Source organism: Buteo buteo, chromosome 1, assembly GCF_964188355.1.
Source record: "Buteo buteo chromosome 1, bButBut1.hap1.1, whole genome shotgun sequence".
NCBI classification, from domain to species: domain Eukaryota; kingdom Metazoa; phylum Chordata; class Aves; order Accipitriformes; family Accipitridae; genus Buteo; species Buteo buteo.
The window spans coordinates 56,870,991-56,894,534 of NC_134171.1; the positions used below are offsets into that span (position 1 = coordinate 56,870,991).

General features: G+C 40.5%; 1 protein-coding gene and 2 long non-coding RNA genes across 18 annotated transcripts in view; 2 read left to right on the forward strand and 1 right to left on the reverse strand.

Moving 5' to 3' along the window:
- Window positions 1-22,756, reverse strand: part of MANBA (mannosidase beta) — a 79,724-nt gene extending 56,968 nt beyond the window's left edge. For 10 of the 14 annotated variants that reach the window (XM_075031943.1, XM_075032004.1, XM_075031952.1 and 7 more), the window contains exons 1-5: window positions 15,582-16,008; window positions 6,878-6,972; window positions 6,303-6,408; window positions 4,198-4,368; window positions 1,462-1,585 (exon numbers count right to left, since the gene is read on the reverse strand). In XM_075031943.1, coding sequence (XP_074888044.1) covers window positions 1,462-1,585; window positions 4,198-4,368; window positions 6,303-6,408; window positions 6,878-6,972; window positions 15,582-15,881 — 796 coding nt within the window. In that variant the 5' untranslated portion in view covers window positions 15,882-16,008. Of the gene's footprint in view, window positions 1-1,461; window positions 1,586-4,197; window positions 4,369-6,302; window positions 6,409-6,877; window positions 6,973-13,541; window positions 13,715-15,027; window positions 15,317-15,581; window positions 16,009-18,716; window positions 19,750-22,650 lie in introns of those variants that run through there. The other 4 variants (XM_075032013.1, XM_075032024.1, XM_075031980.1 and 1 more) reach the window with 4 other exon arrangements.
- Window positions 327-11,568, forward strand: LOC142032852 (uncharacterized). The gene is made up of 3 exons (XR_012651014.1): window positions 327-878; window positions 4,239-4,354; window positions 8,808-11,568. It is a non-coding gene; the product is annotated as an uncharacterized LOC142032852 (long non-coding RNA).
- LOC142032853 (uncharacterized) lies at window positions 16,424-22,745 on the forward strand. Of its 3 annotated transcripts, none has more exons than XR_012651017.1 (3): window positions 16,424-16,603; window positions 19,664-19,922; window positions 22,660-22,745. It is a non-coding gene; the product is annotated as an uncharacterized LOC142032853 (long non-coding RNA). The 3 variants fall into 3 exon arrangements; XR_012651016.1 differs by having other exon boundaries at window positions 22,595-22,718; XR_012651015.1 differs by lacking the exon at window positions 22,660-22,745 and adding an exon at window positions 21,426-22,266.
- Window positions 22,757-23,544: the final 788 nt, after the last annotated feature.

Genomic DNA, 23,544 nt, shown 5'->3' on the forward strand with positions numbered 1-23,544 from the left:
TAGAATGAAGAGCAATGAATATGTTCCCAAGTTTTTATTACACCCAGCGTTAGCCAGGGAAGACCAATTTTCAGAAACATTGAAGGAGTTGAAAAAACATCCACCGCACCCCGCAAAGGTCAGCCATTACAGCACGTTTTCCCTCCCTTCCAAGGGCATATAGGAATTCCAGCCCACTTTTAAATGCATGAACTGTGGGTCTAGGCAGAGAAATCAAGAACAATGAATCTTTGACAGACTCAGTAGTCAAAAGGCTGTGACACCAAATTTGATGAGCAATATAACTGCATAAGCAGCTTAAATTCAAGTTGTGCATTTACTCTTATTTTTCAAATGTTATTATGTTTGAATACTAATAAGCTCTGGCTCTGCTTCCAAACCACTCTCTGCTGAATGAAAGTGGTTTTCTCTGCTTATCCAGAGAGCAAGAGTTTACCTACCAGAAGGTGGAGTTGTGGGAATGTGGGAGGGACCAGAAAAGATTTTTACTGTAACTAAATTTTAGAGCACACAGACTCTGTGCTGGGGCTTTCCATGGAAATTCCAGTCACGTTAATTCTAGCTAAGACCTGCAGCTATTTCAGGAAGCTTTAAAAGCAGCCAGGGAGTGACGTCTTCCTCTTTTATTCATACACAACAACTCTATTCCCAAGGGCTGAAATTCAACCCAGTGCAGAGGACTCACGTGCTAGCCTTTACTCCACTGAAGACTGGGCTCAACAGGCAGTGAAAGAAAGCATGCGGGTGGTCTACAATGGGGCATATTACCGTTTACAGAGAGTTTCAACAGAAAATTAACTACTTTTGCTCAGCTGCAATGATCTTCAGGACAAAGGAGAGGAAAATCAAAGACCACGTCAAGGGAGGAAACCGGTTCGGTAAGTTAGGTAGCAGGAATGCAGGAGGCTATCCTCTCAAATTGCAGCCTTAACAAATTATCCTTGCATAGCACAACTGCTTTTCTCTCTCAGACTTCATGTTATGTCCTGAAAACTCTGTGCTCTTGAAACTCTGCTCACTGTGCATTGGTCTTCCCAACACAAAACTAAATTCCCACAGCAGCTTTGCCTTTGTTTTAAATGGAGGTGAGACAAAAGTGAGACATATTTATTGGGAGTGAGACATATTTATTGGGAGTCTTGGTGAAAACACATACCAATAAAAAAGAAATGCTTCAAAACAGGAGAACAGGGACTAACCTTAGCTATACTAAATATATTTCTGCAGTTATTCAGAGATCTTCAAGCAAAAAAAGATTCTGAATTCTAACATTTTTAATCACTATTGTTTGTACTGAAGCACTGTTTCAAGACCTAAAAGGGTGTGCTGTGGGAAGAACTACACACAAAGTCATAATAAAACAATAGAACCTTTCCTAAACTGGCAGTTAATTGAGCTTAACAATAAAATGGTTTGTATTCCAAAGGTGAAACAACAATAAAAAGTAGTAACATGACTTACCAAAGAAAGAAGTCAAAGAAAAGTAAATCAGGTGATAATGGTTATAGGCCTCAATCCTAACATCTTTCCAGATTCCTTGAGTGGGGAAAGAAGGGCCCCAGTCCCAACTAAATGAACACTGCTCCTGGAATACAGAATGATTATGTTACAATTGCCTATTTTTCACACAGACATTGATGCTGTGCCAGAAATAAAAATAATTTGCTACCTAGAAATAAAATATTGTCAGGCACTGAAAGAATTTTTCCAATTTCTATAAACCCGGAAGAGCCTACAGTAATGTTTCTCTTATTTCTTGACCAGAACTCCGCTTCTACTACCTGTATTATATAAAAAATACAATTTTGTATTAAACATCCATATGTAGCAAAATTTTATATTAGTGAGAGAGCAAAATACCACTTAGCCCACCACTGTAAACAACCCAGTAAAGATCAAAAAAACCAAGCCAGCAGGTTACTCTCAATTCAGCTCTGAATTACCTTAGTTTGTAATGTCAGTATTTAATGGTATACCTAAACCACAAAGTAAGCAGAAAACCAATGGTTACAAATGTTAATCTAAAAGAACAATATCAAATTAAAAATTGTGGGTATATCTGAAATACCTTATCCCCTATTTTTTGTGTAACACCATAGATTAGTACAAGGAAAGAGATGTGTATGTCTGGTTCAGCCATGTTCACTGTTTATCCCCTTTTTATGATTCTCTCATACAAAAACAAAGGGAACAAAAACATGGTTGAGAAATAGCTTAGTTCTGGTTCCAACATCAGAATAACTGTCAGAATTATAAAATGCTGGTCAGGTAGAGAAGTACCTACACTGCTCTCCATTTAGCTGTTTTCAAACCTGGTCAGACCTCTAGTTAACAAATCCCTTGAAGACATCTATTCAGCTGCCCTCCAAGCTTCACACAGCCCCAGCCCCCAAAGCAAATACAATAGATCTCCTTAAAGTCTCGTACAGTGACCTACAGTTCTAAATTTAGAGACTAATAACTTACAGCCGAGGCATACTAATTTTGGCAAACCACACCACACAAAGTCTGGCCTATCCCTTGCATCGCTGGAGTCAGCCTGCCTGCCTATCAAGTTGCAAAAGAGCCTTCCAGGAAGCAAGCACTGTACCTATTTCAAGTGTAAAAACAGGGACAACACATTCTTAGAAAACAAGTCAGATTGAGAGTAATTTTCCCTTCATAAAAAATAAACAAATGAATCACTGACAGATTGTCAGGTTTCACTAATAATATTGCAGCGACTGCTATCAGAAATAGTATGTCATAAGAACAATATGCTTGTATCACTGAAGTACATTACCAGTGAAAGGCTTGCGTTTTGCCACAAATTCCTATTAAGATTTAGATACGTTTACTGCACTTAATAGTGAACCTCAAACGTGTAAACAGCTCTCCACTACTTTAAGATGGTAAGCAGCCAGCTTACTTTAGCAATGTTCTAGTTTGTTTGTTTACTTTTAAATGTGACATCACTGCTGTTGTTGCCATATACTTGGAACTAGAAATGTTTCTGGAAATGTCTGAAGCTGCTTCCAAGTACAGTCAAACAACTCCTTTGAGGAAGAGCACTAAGGTAGTTTCTTACAAATGTAAAGGTATAGTTCAGTAAAGCATAAAGCAATTCCTGGCCATTTTTGCTCTATAAATAAGTCCACAGCTGTTTAAGTGCCTTCTTCCTTCCAAGCTCCTGCCTGCACTGATTTCTAAGAAACATGGTGAACTCAGAAGAATTAATCAACTTTCTAAAATGCTGTGAAAATAAAATTAGCAGCAAGTAGTAATAAAGACAACATCTTAATCCTGAAGGATATTCCCAGGACAACATGGAGCCTATCTTTCCATTAACAAATTTTAAAGGAAATCACATCCAGATTTAGATCAACAGGATTCCAGTAATTTTTTTGAGGAGGATCTAGAAGGACTTTACTGAAAAGATTAAAAATTGTTAAAAAGAAAAGCATTTAAGTAGAGACAAACACCCAAAAAGAGAAATTTCAAAATAAGATCACCTAGCCATTGTCTCTAGCTGCTGCAAAGCTATCAGAAATGTATACTACTGAAACGGTAGTTTGCCTTGAGTAAGTTTTAACAGCGATGAAGCCATGTCTTAAATCAGAATTTCTGAGCTTCATTCATTGTATATTACATTGTTATTTTCACTGAATATGTACTTAAAAGTCACACTTCACAGCACTGCAATAAGATGAGAACAGGTCCTCTGTTGGATAACACTTCTTGGGACATGCTAGAGCTGCCCTGTATAAATAGCACAGCACATGAGCAATAGCAAACACTCACAAAGCTGCTTGGCTGAGATTTTTACAGCCTTGGCAATATACACTGGTATTTGCAACAGTGAACTCTATTGTCAGCACACATTGCTAAACTCACCCAGTGGATCAAAATGTAATGATTACACATTTCCCAATGCTATCCTGCTCTCTTAGCAGCAAGTCTCCTTGCTGACTCCTTGAGGAAAACAGCCTTTTAAACATTCTTATCGGCTAGATATGAAGCCTGGCCTTCTTATGCTTCTTGTATTATCGACATGCTAGATTACAGGTTTCTGGGGGGACAGGAGAAGGAAGCTGCAATGAAAAATATGCCCTACTTATAAAATGACATTGCAGATTTCAGAATACATCTGTAAGGACAGCATGTGGTGCATTCCTCTTTCCAAGCCTGAAGCCAGGGACAAGACAATTCTGCCCCTACCTTTCTGATGAAATTAGCGTGGCACTCTCCTTTCTGCACAGGTGGAGGGCACGCCGGGGGGATGCTGTATGCTTTGTGACATCTGCTCTGCTCTGCTGCATATGAAACAGCTGATAAGAAACGGACTTCAACAAAATTGACCTCCTTGATCATGCTGGTAATATCAAAGCTCTAGGTCAAGAAAACAGAAGAAAATCATTACAGAGCTGACATTTATTTATGAGATTTATAATCACTGTTACACTGGGATTTTACTACCATACATATATTATTCAAAGGCATTTGAACTATGATCTCAACAGACTGTGGTTTTGAAGGAAATGAAAAGCTGCTTCTTAAGCTGAAAAAAGAAAATACACAGTAACATTCCAGATACAAGGAGATGTTTCTGGGCAAACCACTTTCCCCATACTGAGCCCCCATTGCAGGCTGCAGCACTCTGCTTGCTCACAGAAGTGTTTGAAGGATAAGGGTGGCAAGAGAATCCTTACCCTCCTTCCTCACTCAGAACTCATCTGCATCTTTAGAAAGACACCTTGTTCCAACACAGAAAGCTGGTCTATACAGGAGTCCTTCCAACTCACACTGTGCTGCCAGCTTACCTACCACAAAACACTGAGCTGCCTTTTGCGTGAATGCTGCAAAGCTGTGTATTTCATGCCAGCTGCACTCTTACCCCCAAATGTACAGATACACATTCTATGCCAGCACCAAATAAAGCATGTGGGGGCTTCCTCACTAGCTCACAAAATCCACTTCAGTGTGGCTGGACAGAAGGATAAATGTTTGGTTTCAGAATTACCCTGTGCTATCAAGACAATATGGTTCCAATGGCTAATACCCATTTCTTCTTCACAATGTGACAAACCAAGTCTTGGCAATTTTTTCCAACTTGTGAGCAGCCCAGCTAGCATCACTTATGTCTGTAGCATACAGCAGGAAATTACAAAGCAAATAGCATCCCCCATACAGAGCCTTCACAGAGTCCTTTCTGCAGACATAGTTGTCATGTGGAACAGGTGAACAAAGCAGAAGTCTGGGTCACAGTAATCCTAGGCTCAATTTAAAACAGTTCACTCTGGTTTTACAGTGAAGGCCATTTCATGAACTGTTACAATCTGAGGCAGAATGAAGTTGCAGAAATAAGGGCAAAATAATATCACTTCCCAATTCTACAGAGCCTGCTACTGGCAATCCTTTAGATACTCTCCAAATAGTAAATAATTACAATTTCATAAAAGCTCTATGAAATTTCTTATTTTATAGATGGTAAAACTAAGGCACAGATAAACTAAGTGATTCGTCCCAGGTCACACAGACCCAGGTGGCAGAATATAGCTCTCATGTCTCAGGCCAGTACCACTGCAATAAAACCTGCCAGAATGGTAAACGCTGAGATATGAAGACACCAGATTTCCTCTGTAATTCAGTTATTTCACTAACATTCTTCCTCTAAGTTTTTCTTTTTTGATTCTTTTAAGAGAAAAGTAAGGATTGTCGCTTACGCCAGTACCCAGAATAATTTTATATTTTAAAGCTATAAAATTAGTTTGACTGTTTTTGCCACTCTGAAGATCATTCCATGATGAGTTCTCTCATGCTGACATAGGCTAAGCCCAAAAATGCAAGACAATGTTATCAAAAGACCAATATTAAAAATCAAAAACCCTATATAAAAAAAGCATGGAAACACAAAGTCTTTGCAACACGTGCATTTTCATTTCAGTATTTACATTTAAACCATTCTAATACCAATTAGTAAGCAGATTTACAGCTAATATAACAGATTTAAGCTTATATTTTCTTGGAGCTGTGACAGATCCCAAGAAGCAAGACTTATATTATTAGCTGAAGTGATCCTGTTGCATGGGTCCACTCATTTAGAACAAGACACGTTCACCTCCAGATCTGACCCTGCTGCTACTGAAAAGATAAGTACACTTCTCTTTCTAACAGTTATCTGATTACACATGCAGTTCTCAGGTCAACACTTCCTGCGTCCAGGGACCTATTTTTATGTGTACTTGAATGCACTGAAAATGCTCAGCACAAAAGGGCTTTGAAGAAAAAACAGAAGCACCTTCAGAAATAAACACATTACTTACATATCTGTTGAACATGTTGTCTGTTCTCCCAAGAGTGATATTGTTGATCAGGATCTGTGCTACTGTATCTACTCCCTCAAAAACCAAATTCACTTTCTGCCACTTTCTACAGAAGATAACATATGCATAAAAAACTGTTAGAATACCTAGGGTTAAAAACACACAGGAGACAGACAATATAAAAATGTATGCCACCATTATCTTTAGCAGCAGTTGTCTCAACTACCTCCAAAAATATTTGACTTAGTCTGGCTACATTATATCTTTAAATAGTCAAATTAAGATGACAGCTGAAGTGGCTCAAGTCTGCAACACAGCATGTTCACATGCCCACCAGATATAAGATGGGCTAGCTTCCAATCAGCCTAAGTATTATCCTTCCTTCGTTGGCAATTCATAAGTAATTTTTAACAATTTAAAAAAATAGGAAAAAGCAACTACTGAAGTGTTCTTTAGCAACAGCTTTGCAGCTGTTATTGCATAATTTGCTTTATTAGACACGAAAGTACTAAGCAGCTAGCAATTCTGCATGAAAGATGGCACAGAACTATTTTAGACATGTGTTTACTGCATACCTGATGTCAAAAGGAGTTTTGAATGTCCTGCTGTAAGTCCAGTTATCCAGTGAGATCCATCTGTACATCACATCATTAAATCTATAGTATGGATCCTAATAACAGACCAACAAAAAGAAAATTACAAGACTTATTTAGTAATAGTTTTACTACGTGACATGCATCATAATATCCATTAGATGAGCACTTATTTCAGACAGTCTGCAAATGCAAAATCCACCTTATTTAATTCATCCTGATATTCCTTTTCACCTTTGAAATACTATGTGAAAGCAAAGCTTTGTTAATATTTGACTTTACTTATATAGGTTAAAATCTGTTTGCTGTAATCATTCATACTCAAACTAGATGGAGCAGGATTTGTTTTTACATAAGAAATGACTGGGCTGGAAATAAAAAAAAAAATCAAGACAGCTTGTGACATAATGAGAGGAACAGAAACATGATCACCCTCATAATGATGGAGAAAGTAAGACTAATAGGATTTTAAGAGGCAAAGAAACAGCATTTTAGGCCTCCAGGGACAGCAGAGAACAAATCTCTACAGTTTAAAATAATTGCAAATACTCCAGTTGTTTCTTTTCAACTAGTCTTGATGTGGTAAGGCTAAATGAAATTGTTATATTTGGAGAGAGGGAGAAAGAGATGAAGGAGAAGCAACACAATTTGGTTTGTTGTATAAAATTAAATGACTACTTTTGAGAATAATGCTGCATTTATACCAAATGTGTTCTTTTTCCCTTCTTTTCCCTTTAGTCACACTACCCAGGAAGAATAAAGGCACAGTTGGTCTCAGCTAAGTCCTCGACCTTTTTGGCTTCATGCTGTATTTATTACCTTATGGTTGGTCACAATGTTCCTCACCTAGGCTGAAGGAATCAGTTACACAGACCTGACAACCCACCGCCTTGAACCTGGTTCAAAGGCAGCAGAAAGATACGGTGTTACATCCCCATGTCAGACAGTTCAGAGTGCAGGTATCCGGGTCAGTGACTGACAGCTCAGTTCAATCCTCTTCAGCAGCTGCACAGCCGAACTGATTTCCCAAAACAAAGACCAATCTCTTCTGGACTACATGACTCAAACCCAGCTAAGAGAGAGCATAGCTGCATTAAGGTTCCCTTTGATACAAGTCTTCTACAGTACCAGCACAGCTAACTATCTGTCCTGAATATCCAGATTCGCACTGAAGAAAATCTGCGCAGCTTTTTTTTTTCCTTCTTGCTGAAGCTCAATTTTTCTCCCCATTTCAGGAGTCAGTATAGATACTAAGGACACTTTTGGATTTCAAATCTTCTGAAAAACATTGTTTCATATCTCATATTTGTTTTACAACTAATAGGGTCAGGCTCTGTAGTATAAACACAAATCTATTTACATAGCAGAGCAAAATCATAACATCTAAGTTACTGTCCTCAGCAGCATAATCTCTTCTGGAGTGCCGCAGCAATATAAACATCATTCCTTGAGCCCACACAGAGGGAAAGTTGTCACCTTGCCTCTACATGCTATGCTCAATCAATCAAATTTCTTACTACAAGGGAATAAGAGTCAAGAAAAGAAATGTCTTGGTACCTCAGTAAAACTGTGACCTCTGTATTGGTAATACAGTGTATTCTCTAAAAGTTAAGTCCGCATGACCTTACCAGAACAATTAATGAATTTTAACATATCCATACTATTACTTTTATATGCAAAATGCTTGAGGACTATATCTCAGACTTTTATTAAGATGCAAAATCTAAGGCTAATAAACGCATATTAAAATGCAAAATTTAGGCTCATAAAAGAAACTCTGTTAAGATTACTGTATTGAGACAACAAAAGGCAAGCATCAAATGTCAGAGACCATGAAAACCCACAATATGTCCTTAAAAAGCACATTTTTAACAACTGTCTTGCTTTAACATTATTTACTATTTTATTTTAGGTTATGCTTTGGAAAATGTGTGGAAAATTTCAATCATTGCTAGTTGTATGTGTGAAATACTTAACAAAAGACATAAGATGCAAGTTGTAAATACACTAGCAACAGCAGACTTAAAAGCCAAAACCAACTTGGTCAGTGGTCAAACAACCCACATCAGTGCCTCATCAAAGATCAAGACCCTGCATAAAAGAAACCTGCGCTGTTTCTCCACGAAAGCATGGATACTGAGATGTTAACGAAGAAAGACCTGTCATCTGGAGAACACAAAACTGGTCGTCTAGCAGCAGACAGAAGCATAGGAATGTTTCATCAGATGGGCTTTTACAGCAGTTTACAAACAGAGCTGCTTGTTTAAATCTCCTCAGACCGTACTGCAGATCCTTTTTCCTGAAGGGGCTTTCTTCTTCTGTTTTAGTCTAAAGCCTTCAAACTTCAAGAAATGCATTGACTACTAAAATATATGTCATAGAAGGTGCTAATTAGCCCCTTCTGATTCATATGAATACTGTTTCTTCCTCATAGGCATCCATCTTTTTAGACGGGAAGCTCCTAGTTCTGTGTACCTTTATATAAAACGTAACAGCTTACTGATATCATTGCTACATAACTAGTAAAACAGCTTATATATCACACAGAAAAGCTGTTAAATGCTAATACTGGTTAGTCATTTTAAGCATGACAAATGTTGCTGGTTGTAAAATCAGTCATGTGGCAATGTTCAAGCAATGCTTTTAAGGCAGTTCTCAAGGTTCAGGAAAAATGCATGACCACAACAAAGTCCTGTAAGAAAGGAAAATTACTTCTCCAATACACTTGAGAGATTATTGACTTTTTCATTATTAAATGCAACTGTTTTGAGTGCTGGAAGATGTACCTATAGAAGTCAAATTGTTTGGATTTATCTGAAACAGAATTTCATACTGCATTAAATCACCTCACATTAATATTAAAGGTTTATTTCAGAAAACTGGATAAAAAAAGACAAATTTAAAACTCTTAAGGGCACTGGGAGAATTTGAAAGATGGTAGGAAATAGACTGCACATGCATTAAATATACTTCACATTCATTAGCTCAACATGTTCCTGGAAGCAAGTCATAGAGGGGTGGAGTCAACTACAACTATTTTTAGATCCCACCAAACATGACAGCCTTGCATTTTCCTGCTCCCTGCAATTTGGGGAAAAATTCTGAACCACTCAAGCTCCCTGCCTCTTTGTTCTCTGCTTCCAACTTCAATGCTGTAAGAAAGCAGCAAATCACCTGCTAAGATGAGGTAAAAAGCCCGCTACAGACCATCAAAAGGAAGCAATTTCCAGTTTGGGTAATAGGACATCAGCAAGACTTCAAAAGCACTGGCAGCACTAAACTGAAGACACTGCCAAGCAGCTAGATGGAAGCTCCTCCTTGCAATGATTTTAAGGGGATATTGAAAAGCTACAGTCATATAAGCTAAGAGCTTCTCCTGTTAAGCAGGAAATGGATGAGACATGAACACATCAGAAGTGAGGCTCAAAGCCCAAGTGTGTGAGCTGTGCCAGGCACACCCTGGCCCCCACACAACCGGGAGTCCCCGGGAGCACAGCACAAACACCTGAATGACACTAGGCAGAGCCAGCTGGATCCACGCAGAAGATCAGCATGTAATAAAATGAAAAGTAACACAGGGAACAAAAAACGGATTCCTTTGCCTTATCCTACTTTTGTTATGATCTAATTTGAAATTGCCTTGCATGCTCTTCTCTCATAAATCAACTCTGCTGATATTTTATAATGTACACCATAAGAAAATCCTGCTGATGTAACAGACTACCAAAATAAAACTTTCAAATCATCTTTCATGATTTACAGTTTAATGATTTTGCTGTTGCCAACTTCAGACTGGAAGCTAAATAGTTAAGATACTTATCTATATCTACGCACTCCTTGTTATCTCAAGCGATAGCAGTCAGGACTTTTATACAATCTTCAGGAAGCCCAGTTTTACATATTTACAGCCTGAAGTCAAGCTGAACTAACAGGAGTGATGAATGGATCGTATTCTTGGAGTATGAGTTTTGGAAGTTCATCTTAAAGGGATTCATTTTCAGTAGTTATTCTAACAACAGTAAACTGAACATCAGCATAAACCTTATGCTCAAGATGTGTTACAGCTGAACACTGAGCCAAATACTACTAAAGAGTTAATTAACAAGATATTAATACCCATTGCTTAATATTCTTTTAATACTCTGCTGTATTTAAAAGGCTACTATAACTTTCATCTATTTTAACTTCCCAAGCTTTTGAAAGATAAACTTGAGTGCCCTTTAATATTCATCCTAAATTTCACTAAGGCTTTTGAACACTTCCACATATGTTCACACAACTCAGCAGAGCACATATGTTTTAATGGAAAATAATATATTTATATTAATCAACTATTTCATCAATGAATGCCATTTAACCTGTTAGAACCATACGATACCCAATGTAATTGTTACCTGGCTTGTTCTGAAAAATCTAAGTTACAATGAAATGTCAGAAAATACACAACAGCATATTTTACACAAATGCAGAACAAGCTACAAAAAACACACACTACTTTACAGAAGTGCAGAAATATCACTTAAGATACATAAGCTTCTGTCTCTTCTAATATATTTTAATATCCAAGTATGACCAAGACCACTGTAACCTTCTGTGTCAAGTGCATGCCCTTGCTGTGTAACAGAGCCGAAACAGCAGTGTTATCCAGCCCCCATATATTAGCATCACAGTTGCAGACCCCCCATAATAGTTCTTTACAAATCAAAGTGACAGCTAATAAGACAAAACAGCCTTTCTGTATGAATGCAATGTCTGACAGGTGAGAAAATCCAGCTACAATAGCCATATTCATCAAAACTAAAATTTTATAGGAGTCACCTGCCAGCAGAAATGGCATCATGCAGTACTTGGACAGTACATGGAAATGTTATTAAAACAACCCAGCTGAACACACACTCTGATGCTATCTCCTGCCCTTGCAGCTTTTATCATAGTTAATCCAGCATTTGAACTACGTTGGTTGAACATAGAAGAAAGTAATACTTCAGTAGGAAACTCAGAAGTATCTTCCCCAAGAGCATTTTCTAAGATACGTGCATTTGGTGCATTCAGAAAGATGTGTTCATCCAATGTATATTTTATAAGCCAAGGAGTAAAGTCATCTCTAGAATGAATGCTAAGAGGATCCAGAGAGATGAGTAACAAACCCTCAGTGTCAGAGAGATGTCTTTCAATTCACATGTATGGCCTGCACAGCAGATTAAAGTAAGGCTACAGACATGCAATGAGCTAGAGTATCCCTGGGCAAAACCAGTTTGTGCATCGACCTAAATTTGAAATGAACCACACTCTGATAAATAAGTTGCTTGCAGCCTACTCTTGCAAACTAAGCCACGTATTGCAGACTTAATATCTGGCAGCTTATTCTTGCTGCCCTCCTTCCCCTCATTTGTGAGATGCCTGCTAAGCTACATTGTTGGAGTAGGCCCTCCCAAATTTTGTTTTAAATTTCTGTTTTGGGTGCTAACCCATGAAAATTCCCAAGAAGCAAAGGATGCAGTGCTATTTGCTGTTTGCAAATCACACAGAAAAATAGTGCATAGATTTCACTAGGTTGCTGAACATATGGGTCTTGCTATCCACAATAATTTAGTTCCCACTAGCTTTGTTCTCCTATTTCCTGGTACAGCTTTTCAGACCAATCTTTGCTTTTGATTACAAGCAGTAAGCTTTTGGTTTGCTGGTCTAGTGACATTTTCAGTAGGATGAATAAAAATTCTACACTCATGGCAAAGAGCAAAAGGAGCAAATGAAAAAATACTCAAGACCAAAGCTTTTGTATTAGGCAACTATAGCAAAACTCCTAATTCTACACTTGACACAACCCCAAAAGGGCTGATTTCCAGAGAAAATGAGCACTGAAGAAACGGAGCAACCAGTGCTCTATGCCTCTAAAATTCAAGTTGTGTGCATGCTTTTGTATAAATAAGAATATAGGAATATGATTTTAGGCAGCTGCATTTGAAAACATTTGGTCATAAGCATTTTCACCACAATGAAGAAACATCAGGACAAACAGCTGAGCCACACTTTGCAGCATGAAGCCACGCGTTGCAATAATGAATTATGTCACTGACTCCCTCCAAACAACCCAGGTTTGCTGCTTTGCAGAATGCTACAACTAACTATGGTGGCAGGGATTGGTTACATTTAACACTAACTGTGATAGACTTGAAATCTGCTAAGGCTGCTCCAGTATTTTGGTATGCTCTCCAGTCTATCTTTCAAATAAAAATGTGATTTTAGAACAATTTAGTTATCCTGGTGCAAATATTTGTGTGAACACTTTTCTGTAAACTGGGCTTTGCTAAACTGAGTTAAGAATGGGTTTAAATTGATCCTAAGTTACCTGTACACACCTACACATAGAAACAAGTCAGCTCATTCTGAGCTTGGAACTAGCCAGGCACCAGCCAAGTCCAGTCCAGACTCCACACTAGTGAAGTATTTCGGTTAACTCAGCTCCTCGACAGACTGTACTAATCCTAACACCACCAATTTAGCAACAGTTTCCAGACTACAGCGGGTTCATAGCCGGCCGTATCAGCATGTGTTTGGAGCAAGTTCATACTTGTATTCACATAAACATGTTCTATGTGTCCACAGCCAACCATCATCAATTGTAATTAGCCAAGTACCCACCTACCTATTAGCAAGACCCATGTTGCTGGCCAGCAGGCTGACTAAGCTTTCATGCCACTGTGCAGGCTTGGGATTCTGCCCCAGGCACATGAGAGTTCATGATCACAGCCTCATTTCTAAATAGCATACTGCTGCTTGAAATGACTAATTTACAAGTCAGTTTACAGCAATGCAGCTAGATTAGCAATCACATTTTCTCCCTTCGTAAGAGTACTTTATGTGAGTAGTTAAATGTGAGTCTTTCATTACGTCATTATCTTGCGTGCGTGAGTCAGTGCATTGGTCACAGCTTCTCCCGGATGATTATTCACATTTCTTGCAGCAACACCTGCCAGCACAGCAGAACATTTGAGACGTTCTGTTTATCTGAGGTGCTTTTGCATGGGAGAAACTGGCACAGTTCTCACTGATCCTCCATATATAGTCCACCTGCCCACTGCATTTTTTAAAACTTTAGAAAAGCCATTTTAAAACCTTTACTGTCTATGTTCAAAATGTCATGTCACTTAGCACACAGATGTTGAAACAACAGACCATCATGGCTCAGCTCATCCCTTCTTAGTGTATTTACTTTTCCAATGTTGACTATTTCTTTTATCTGGCATGACACTCTTTGGAATCTATTATTAGTACTGGGATTCCCAACCTATGCCAACACAGAATAATGCTAAAATTATCCTGCCTGAAGTGGCGTCACTTTCTCCTTATACCGCTCTAACTTTAGTCAGAGCAGAGCAGGATAATAATCTAAAGAACAAAAATTAAATAATAGATAATATAAAATGCATGCATCCAGAATGTTTGGGTGTTTTTTTTAAATAAATGCTGTACAAGAAATGCAACATTGGGCCCACAATAAATACAATATATGGGTACGTCTGATACACTCAGACAACGTATGACAGTACTTCATGTATTCTAGTACAGAAGTATTTTTACCAGTTTTATAGACGATTTTGTTAAGTTCATTGTGTTTTATTTCTTCTCCTTGTTCCAGGTACACATTCCACTTTCCACATACTTCCTTGCAAAAAGGCATCTTATTTTAACAATGACCCAGTTAGTGCCATGTTTCTAGTCAGGTCTGAATGACAAGCAGCTTATGCTGGTATCAGGGTGCTTTTCTACCAATCTACAACTGCAGTTTCGATCATTTGTCCTGTAAAGTGGTCACTATGTTTTTCTAAATCTAAGAACTAAAAGAGGCAATAGTAAACAGAAGCAGCAAAGTTTCTTGAAAGTGTTAAGGCAGGAACTAGTCTTTTAAATGTAACCGTTTTACACCCGTGTTTCAGAACATACTTCCCTTCGGCAGCACCGGAGTACACAACCTCAATTGTCCTGGTGTGCTCTGCAAGTGTTAAAAGGGATTTTTAATGGACCGAAATGCCTGAAATCCCTAGACTTCTTGCATCAACAAGTCAAACTTCAGCAGGGTGGGTTTAGCTTTTCATTCTTTTGAGGTAGTATTGTAGGTAGACACGACTTACGTGCTGTGACGATATTGTAGATACCTGGTGTCGGCACCTTGGCTCTGTGTCAAAACCACAGAACCTCACACGCTGGTGAGCACGGGCTTGCATTTGTATCCCTGGCCCAATATGGGACTGTTCTGCCATGGATAACCTCCAGTTGTGTACCTGAGGATACCGCAGCCACCAAACCCTTTGCCACTGGGGGGGCTAAGGAAAGGAAGTCTGGCTGCCACACCACCAATGCTACCAAAACCTGCAGCGGTTGAGGCAGCTCCCGGGACAGAGGCGGTGTTCTGGGTTGAGGGGGTTGCCACTAACCATGCTTCGGGAGATCTCACAGACGGGGGGGGGAGGGGGGGGGCTGGTTTTTTTTCCCCTCTGTGGCAGGCTGCCCACTTGGAAGCGGCACGGCGGGTGCGAGGCTTCTCCTCGGGCGCCACCACACCGCAGCACCCCGCCTGCCTCTCCCCACCGCGCCCCAGGCACGGCCGCACACCGCCCCACCGCCGGGGCGACCCCAGGGCGAGGGGGAGCCGGGCGAGGCGTGCCGGCGCGGCCGCCTACCGTACCTGGATGAGGCCCCGGCGGTGCAGGGCGGTGTGCACGCAGCCCGGCACCTCCCCTCGGAGCACCACCGAGCCGTTCCCGTTGCCCAGCCGCCAGCTCCCCCGCAGGCTGTGCACCTCCGGGCCGCCCGCGGCCGAGACGCCGGCCCGGCCCGCGGTCGCCACCAGCAGCAACGGCAGCAGCGCAGCTCGGCCCATAGCGGCGCCCGCCCGCCTCCCAGACAGACGGCATGGCCGCCGGCCGGAGCGAGCGGGCGGCTCGGGTGGAGCGGCGGCCCCGCGCCGGCGCCGCCTCACCGCCATGGCCCGCCGAGACGCTGCTGCGGGACGCCGGACGGACGGAGGGACGGACGACAGGCAGGCAGACGTGGGGGGGAGGGGGGATAACCAGCCCCCGCGGGCGCCGGCGACCCGGCCACGTCCTCAGAGGGCTGGGGCGGCGCTTCGTGCCGTTAGCGGCCGGTGGGGGCGGGGCGGGGCGGGCGGGCGCGCGCGCCTCCTCCCGCCGCCCGTTAACGGCTCCTCGGGGTCGGGAGGCCGCTCTACCGTCCCGCTGCAGCGGAGGCGGCGGGGCGGAGAGATGGCGCTGCCGAGGACGAGCAGCCAGCGCGGCTCCTGAGAGGATCTCCAGTCAGTTGGCGAGCGGGCTTTCCCCCCGCCGCTGGCGGCTGAGCGCAGCCCGCGTCGGACGTCCCTGACGGCGAGCGAGGGGGCCACGACCGCTTTCCCGCCCCCTCCCCGGCCAAAGCGGTGAGGGGCACTTGCACAACCCCCCCCCGTCCAAGCAAGTCGGCGAAACGTGAGGGAGGACAGGAAGGCTTATCGAGCAGGGCATACGCATAAAGGGCAGGAGAACAAGCAAAAAGCGTGGGGTGTTTTTGCTCCAAGAAGAGACGCAGTGGAACATCGGTAATAGGAGCAGTATAAGGTTACAAGTCTTTCGGAGGTAGCAAATTTACTCAGAGCTCTAGAAGACTGCAGGGAAGCAGGAGGAATGAGGAAGACCTGTGACAACACTGCAACAGGTACTTTTTAAGTATTGGCACCCTCAAGTCATGAGATTTTATGTGGCCTCAGACTTCCATGTCCTTCCTCCCATAAAATTACAGAGGTGCATAAAACCAGAACGTCGTGGACATCTCACTGTGAAGGAAAGTACTCTGGTTTCTCATAAAGCAGTGCTAGCACTGTTGCTGTGGATTTTGTTTATAAAAATTGAGTACGTTCATCTGCAAAGGAGCAGAAGGGTCAGCTCCAAAGAAACAACCTGAAGTACGATTTCCAAACCACACTGTAGCTTTCCTTCATGCCCGCACTAGCTTAATCCCTTCATTCACAGCTCAAAACCAGAAATTAAAGCTACAAGTTCTTAAATGGCTCAGTGGAAGGAGCGCAAGGCAATCGGGCCTGAGCTATTCTTCTGGGGGCAGCCAGCCACCCTACTTCATGCTCGGTTTCCACTGAACCCTGGTGCGGAGAGGCCTAGATCACCTCCATGAATTGGAGACGTTTCACACCATGGCAGGGTTGCACTTTGTCTAGCTGTTCCTCCAGCTGAAGCAGTACAGCAGGTGGAAAACAGCTCTGCAATCTACCAAATCTCATTTCACAATGTAGTAAAGTGCTCAGTCTTCAAAGACTGTCGCAATTCCAAGAGCGGCTAGCCAATGTACCTTCTGAAGGTTGTGACGGCACAAAACAGAAGAGTACCTAGGAACTTTCAAGACTAGATTCGCTGTATACCTGCTCAGCTGTGAGTAGATTAGAAAGCAGTTAGTTTGCTTTACTTCAGATAAAAATGACTCTATTCCCTCATACAGCTCAACATGAAATTGAAAATGCTCTGAAATTTCAGCAGGCACTTCATGACCTTAGCTTATGGTTTGTAGCATTTTGGGGTGGGGTTAGGGTTTGGGATTTTTTTTGGTGGTGGTGGTGGGGTGTTATTTGTTCTTAAAGCATAGTTGATTAAATGAATGTTCCATCTGGATTTGTGTAATTTTTATTTCATTTATAAACCAGGTCAGAATCTTGGTCAGGCGGGTAATTTACTATCTCAGAATACACGTAAGTGAGCAGGTGAAATACGCTTAAAAATCAGAAAACCTTGCAAATTCCTTTAAAGAAGTAATGTTACCAGTAGTGTCACTTATCTTCCTGTTAATACAGAATTTTTTAACAGAAGAGTCAGGTCACTCTGCATACAAACAAAGCAAACTACTAACTGCATGTAGGTGCGTACACATGATTCTGTATAGAAATGCAATGAACCAATAGCATTCAAAGAAACCCCAGTTAACTGCAGGACTTTATTCAGTTTTTCTATTTCTGTCCTTATGTTTTCTTATTGTCTATAATTATAGACTGTAAAATTAGAGGAGGAAAGAATACATAAAGCACCTTGGGATGCTGAAGAGTTAATTACTTTAACAACATATATACAATTCATACATCAAATCACATAAGAATAAAGTGTGACTGACACAAAAACATGCTCCTGCTCCTGGTGTGCAGCAGAGTGCAAGAGTGAACTGCAACAAGAATAAGGATACCAGAGTTTTGGTTTAGCTCCTGGCTTTCACACACCTAATTCAGCACACCATAAGAATGCACCCTAGATATGTCTTTAAAACATTACTGAACGTGGTCAACATGCCTTATATTTTTGATCCAAATCTTTTTGAGCTGAAAACCCTTCATTTCAATACAACATAAAAATGCCAGTCCTTCCATTCATCTACCATATAAAGAAAAAGTACACAATATAACCACAGGTGATTTTTTTTTCACCTGTGAGAGCATAGGGGGACACAGTTCTGAGAAATACTGGTCCAAGGAGAGAAACAGTAGCTGATCATCTTTTTGTCACTCTGAAAAAATGCTACCAACTTCAAAAAGGGATGCCTAGGACCCATACTGTTTGGCAGCAGCAGTCTGTGCAGAAATTTAGCTGTTGGAACAGTTCCTGTGTATTTTTAAGACTGAGTAACCCACATTCAATATATTGACTAACTGAAATGCAGGTCCCATTTCAGTTCAACTCCCAGCCATCTTTTAGTGAGACTGGCAAAAAAGACTATCGTTACCCCAACTGGCTTTGCATGTTGTAGAATTCAGGCAAAATTAATATCTTCTCACCTTTAAAAGTTCAGTAGAAAGCCTTGTTCTGTTTCTGCCTTCATCTGCCAATGAGTAATGGCTTCAGGACAATCAAACAATTCAGTGTATTTTCCTTACATTCACTCATACAACACTAAAAGCATTTAAACACTGTAGTGCTGCTTGAGACATCTTGTAGGATATTATTTCTCAAGAAGCAGATTTACAGAGAAGTTTGAATGCTACCAAAGAACAACTGCAAGCTGGCTTTTTTTTTTTTTTTAAAATCAATCTTTTTCAGCAAGTCATGTGGTAGCTTCCCAGTAAGAAGGAAACTGCATTTCAAGATGTTTACTGTACTTCCGTGTTTTCTTTGCCTTTTATTCTTTCTACTGAAGACTGACTGGAGCAACACACACACACAAAACCTCAAGCTAAAAACAATGCTGTAATTAAGAATTCTGAGAACATGCTGTTTCCTTGTTCAAGGCTTATAATTAAGTTAAATCATGTCTCATTTTCATGTCTCAGTTTTAGGGGTCAATTTTGTTTGTTTGAGGGTATTTTTAAACAAATTATATTTTTACTTTTTAAAGATAGAAGAGTCTTAAAGGCTGTGATTTTATCTTTTAAAATCTTAAGACACAAAACAAGATCTTTTCTGTGGCTTTCCTTTACTGTGTACCATATTCAATTTCTTTCTGAAATGCCACAAAATCAGGAGGTTACTACAATTCTTACTTTACGATACTGCAAGTGGATATTCTTCATCAACTAAGACAAAAAACTGAAGGCAAAACCACGCCTTCAGCTCTATTGGAATAAATCCAGTGTAGTTCCATTGAAGCTGCCCAAATGCTACCATGTTAATCCAGAAGTCTTTTGTTTCCAATTGCTATGCAATCTCTATCATCACGACAGGCTGCTGCTGTTTCCTCTTTCAAATTCATGGTCAATGAGTTCATGCAAAGGTTTTAAACAAACAGGTTCTCACAGATTTGGCTGCAGTACTTCAAGATATTACTGCCCCCACCTGTCCACCCTGTACCATTCTTCTGCTGAAGGTTACCACCTGTGAAGCAAAACAGGACTTGTGTTCACAGCAGTCCACGTCAGGGCTTGTAATCTCTTGGTAACTGTACACCACTGCGGATACCACCACAGACCATTTGTCAAAGCTGCAAAACAACTAAAGGATCATCGACTTTTGGGGAGTTCTGCATAGATGCAGCAATATCGATTCAGGTATGCTGGATAAATACTAGTATAAAACTGGACTGGTGTTTGCATGACTAAATACCTTCAGACAGTACAGCACATCTGTATGAAAGCCCTACAGCTCCTCAACATAATGCCTGTCCTCTGTTTTATGACTGCCTCTGCAAACTAGTCACTGCTATGCAAAATAGTTACTCTCTGGGCTGGCATAAAGGCAACATGGTGCAGGGAGCCATCCAGCTATAGATTTGTAAAGGACAGACAGAAAGAACACACTTCAGGCATTATTCTGTATTTATCTTGAATTCCATCCAAAAAGGATGTTAAAAATAAAATGAGGAAATAAATTAACATTGCTTTTAGATGAGGACACTATTAATACATCGCTAGAAGAGAACATTGTACTAGGTTATCATGAGCAAAATACAAAATGACAATCTAAATGGTAGGCCTAAAGTTTCTTTCATAATTATTGTAAAGTTTGTAGGTCATTGCAAGGGGATTTCCTAAGCAAAGAAAATTACTCAACACTAACAATCACGAGTAATTAAAAATAAGTATGTGGAAGGGAAGCTATTGCTCCAGGCGAATGCTATATGGAGGGGGAAAAAGCAAAAAAATAGGTAATAATAATTTTTAAATTGCATAAGCAGAAAGGCAGGCAATACCTTGAGTATACTCTTAAACTTCACCAGGTATGCCAGGGCAAAAGCCTGTATTTATACCTCTACATAACATCTTGTTTTGAGATGACCTCAAACCACAGGATTTAGCTTTCAGGTCACCACCTTGCATAGCACAGACACAAAAAGCATAAGGATCTTAAAAGCCAGCATGACCATATTTCTAAAGACAAGTTCTTTAGAAGGTGTAATTCCTATTGCTTTTATTCTCTTCAATTTATAAAAATTTTTGAAACAATCCTAATCTATTTATAAGATTATGTAACACTGGCTATTGTCATTTACCCTTTGTCTCATGAGCAAAGTCACTGTCTTAAGACTAAGTATGGTGCTGTCCAAGCTCCCCATGAACTCTCCTTAAAACTTACTTAAAACATATCTAGAATCAAAACTGATTCTCTGGCACTTCCAGGAAATCAGTAGTACATATGGGGACATTACAAAACAGCTTGCTTAGCCTTTCTTAAAGGTCTAAAACTAGACAGTCATCTGTGACCACAGTACAGTGTTATGACTCGTCCCTAAATGCCTAAAATTAAATATCTCAAAACATGGGTATCACAGGTTACAAACTGTTTCTCCCATGACGGAAGTATGAGAGGCTTCACTGAGTCTTACTAACACTGTGTACTTCTCTCGGCATTTTGCCAGCTGAGTGCAGGACATACCAAACAGATTACGCTAAATATGAAACATATATCCAGCCTACTGTTTTAATGAATGTTTTCCGTGCAGGTAAGTATTATGAGAATGTGAACAAAAATTTATAGCTGATAAATTGGATGAGTAAACTTAAATGGATCTGGAGTTGCCAAAACAGCTGGGAGCTGCATTTTTTTTTTCCTAGCTCAGCCACTCCAGACAAACCATTGGGGCAGGTCACAGGACCTCTGTTTCTCAAACCGTTGGTGGAGGTAAGGCATCTGGCTTCAGCACTGGGATAAACTCTGCCCATTCATTTCTGCAAAAGTGACCCTAATGCAAGCACCAGGGAATATTCAAAATAACCTTACTGAGAACTGTGGGTACTTGAGAGACTTTTTTTTCCCCTCTTGAGAGCTTAAGTATTATTTCAGCATCTACAAGAATTGCCAGAATTCTTAATCAATGAAGCCCCCACTGAATCAACTCAAGCCCCACTTCTGCAACAGCAAAAGCCAAGAGCCTGCCTACGTACAAAAAAATCTTTTGTCTGAATGATTCTAGTGCAAACCCCTTATGTAACAGAACAAAATCCTCACACAGTCCAGGACACTACACGCCACATCACTTACTGCACTGGTACCAACTTCTCAGGAGTATGAGTTACAGAAATTGACGCATGCACTTTCATCAAGCAGACATACTTTAATATTGGCTCTATTCTCTTTTTCTTCTAAATGACTTAGTACATAACCAACACTAAAAATACTACTTTATACATACCCATCTGTAAAAACAAGCATTACTTGTTCAATTCTTATTGTAACAAAAAGGAAAGACTACTGCAGCACACAAAGAGAATAAGGAGTCCTAGAAGGATCACAGAATAGCTCAAGTTGGAAGGACTCGTAAGGATCAATCAAGTCCAACTCCCTGCTCCTTGCAGGACTAAGTAAACCTTATGACCAAGAGCGTTGTCCAGACACTCCCTGAACTCTGACAGGCTTGGTGCCACGACCACTTCCTCGGGAAGCCTGTTCCTGTGACCGACCACCCTCTCAGTGAAAAACCTTTTCCTAAATGTCCAATCTGAACCTCCCCTGACACAGCTTCATTCCATTTCCTTGTGTCCTGTTGTACTCTCGTACTGTCTAACTACAAATTTCTTGTTTTGGTACTAGTCAAAATTTTAGTATTTTGATACTTGCACTGGAAGGAGGGCAGGTAGGGAGTAGTTTTATGGTTAGAAACATAATGAGCCTTAGGAATTTGAAAAGAACCTTGTCTCTTCCTCAGTCCTTGGTGAAGGAAGGGCCCCAACCTCTTCAGGGAGTGGCTACGTTAAGATACTACTCACACTCATTTTGTTTACAGCTAAATTCTCAGCCCAGTGGATCCAAATAACCTGGTACTCAAATTATTGCCTATACCTTTGACAGCTGCTACAAGTCACAGTTCCATGGAAGAGCTCTGCTTTCTCACCACTAGGACTGCAGACAGGCACAAAGGCAACAGCAGCCTGCAAGAAAGGGTCTGAAAAACACAAGAGATCACTGCCTGGAATCCTCGAAGATTGTTTTGGCAAGTGCAAAGACCTTCAGCTAGTCTAAACTGGTATAGATCTACTGAAAGGAGGAAAGCTACACTATAACTTCAATTAACCCTTTGTATATAAATATTCAGCATGCATTTTGATGTCTATAGAATGTTTCACAAAAGTGCCACAATATTCTGAAGGTATTTAAAATTAAAATTATTAGTGAGTTGAGTAAACAGCCACCTAAGTTTTTGGCACTTTTTACAAACTAGTAAAAATAAACAGCATTCAGCAAACAATCATTTCCAAAGGTATGGCATTCTGTTAAAAGGGCTTCTTCACCACAGGAAGCCGTCATGACTCCAAAAGGTTATTAAGCACTTACAAGGTTTAGGATGCAAAATCATCTTGAAAACTTACCTGTCAATAAAGGTTCTATTATGTTCTTTCAGCATTTTTTGAATACAGTTTAACAGCAATGGTCATACTGACAAATAGAGTTATAAAGGCCTGGAACTATGCCCTGAGGCATTTCAATCACACCAAGAAGACACTTAAAACTATTTAAATAAACAATTTAGGCAATTTTATTCTAATGAAGTAGTTCAATATGCCTAGTAAGTTGACAAGTAACAGTTTTTCCTCAATATTCACTTTAGAGTCCTCCATACCTGGTCACAGCCATGAAGGTTTACTTGGAGGACAGAAGGGTACAACTAAGCTTCCTTCTGCCATCTCCTGCTTTGACAGTTAACAGTGGACACCTTAACACTGACATGAGAAAGCC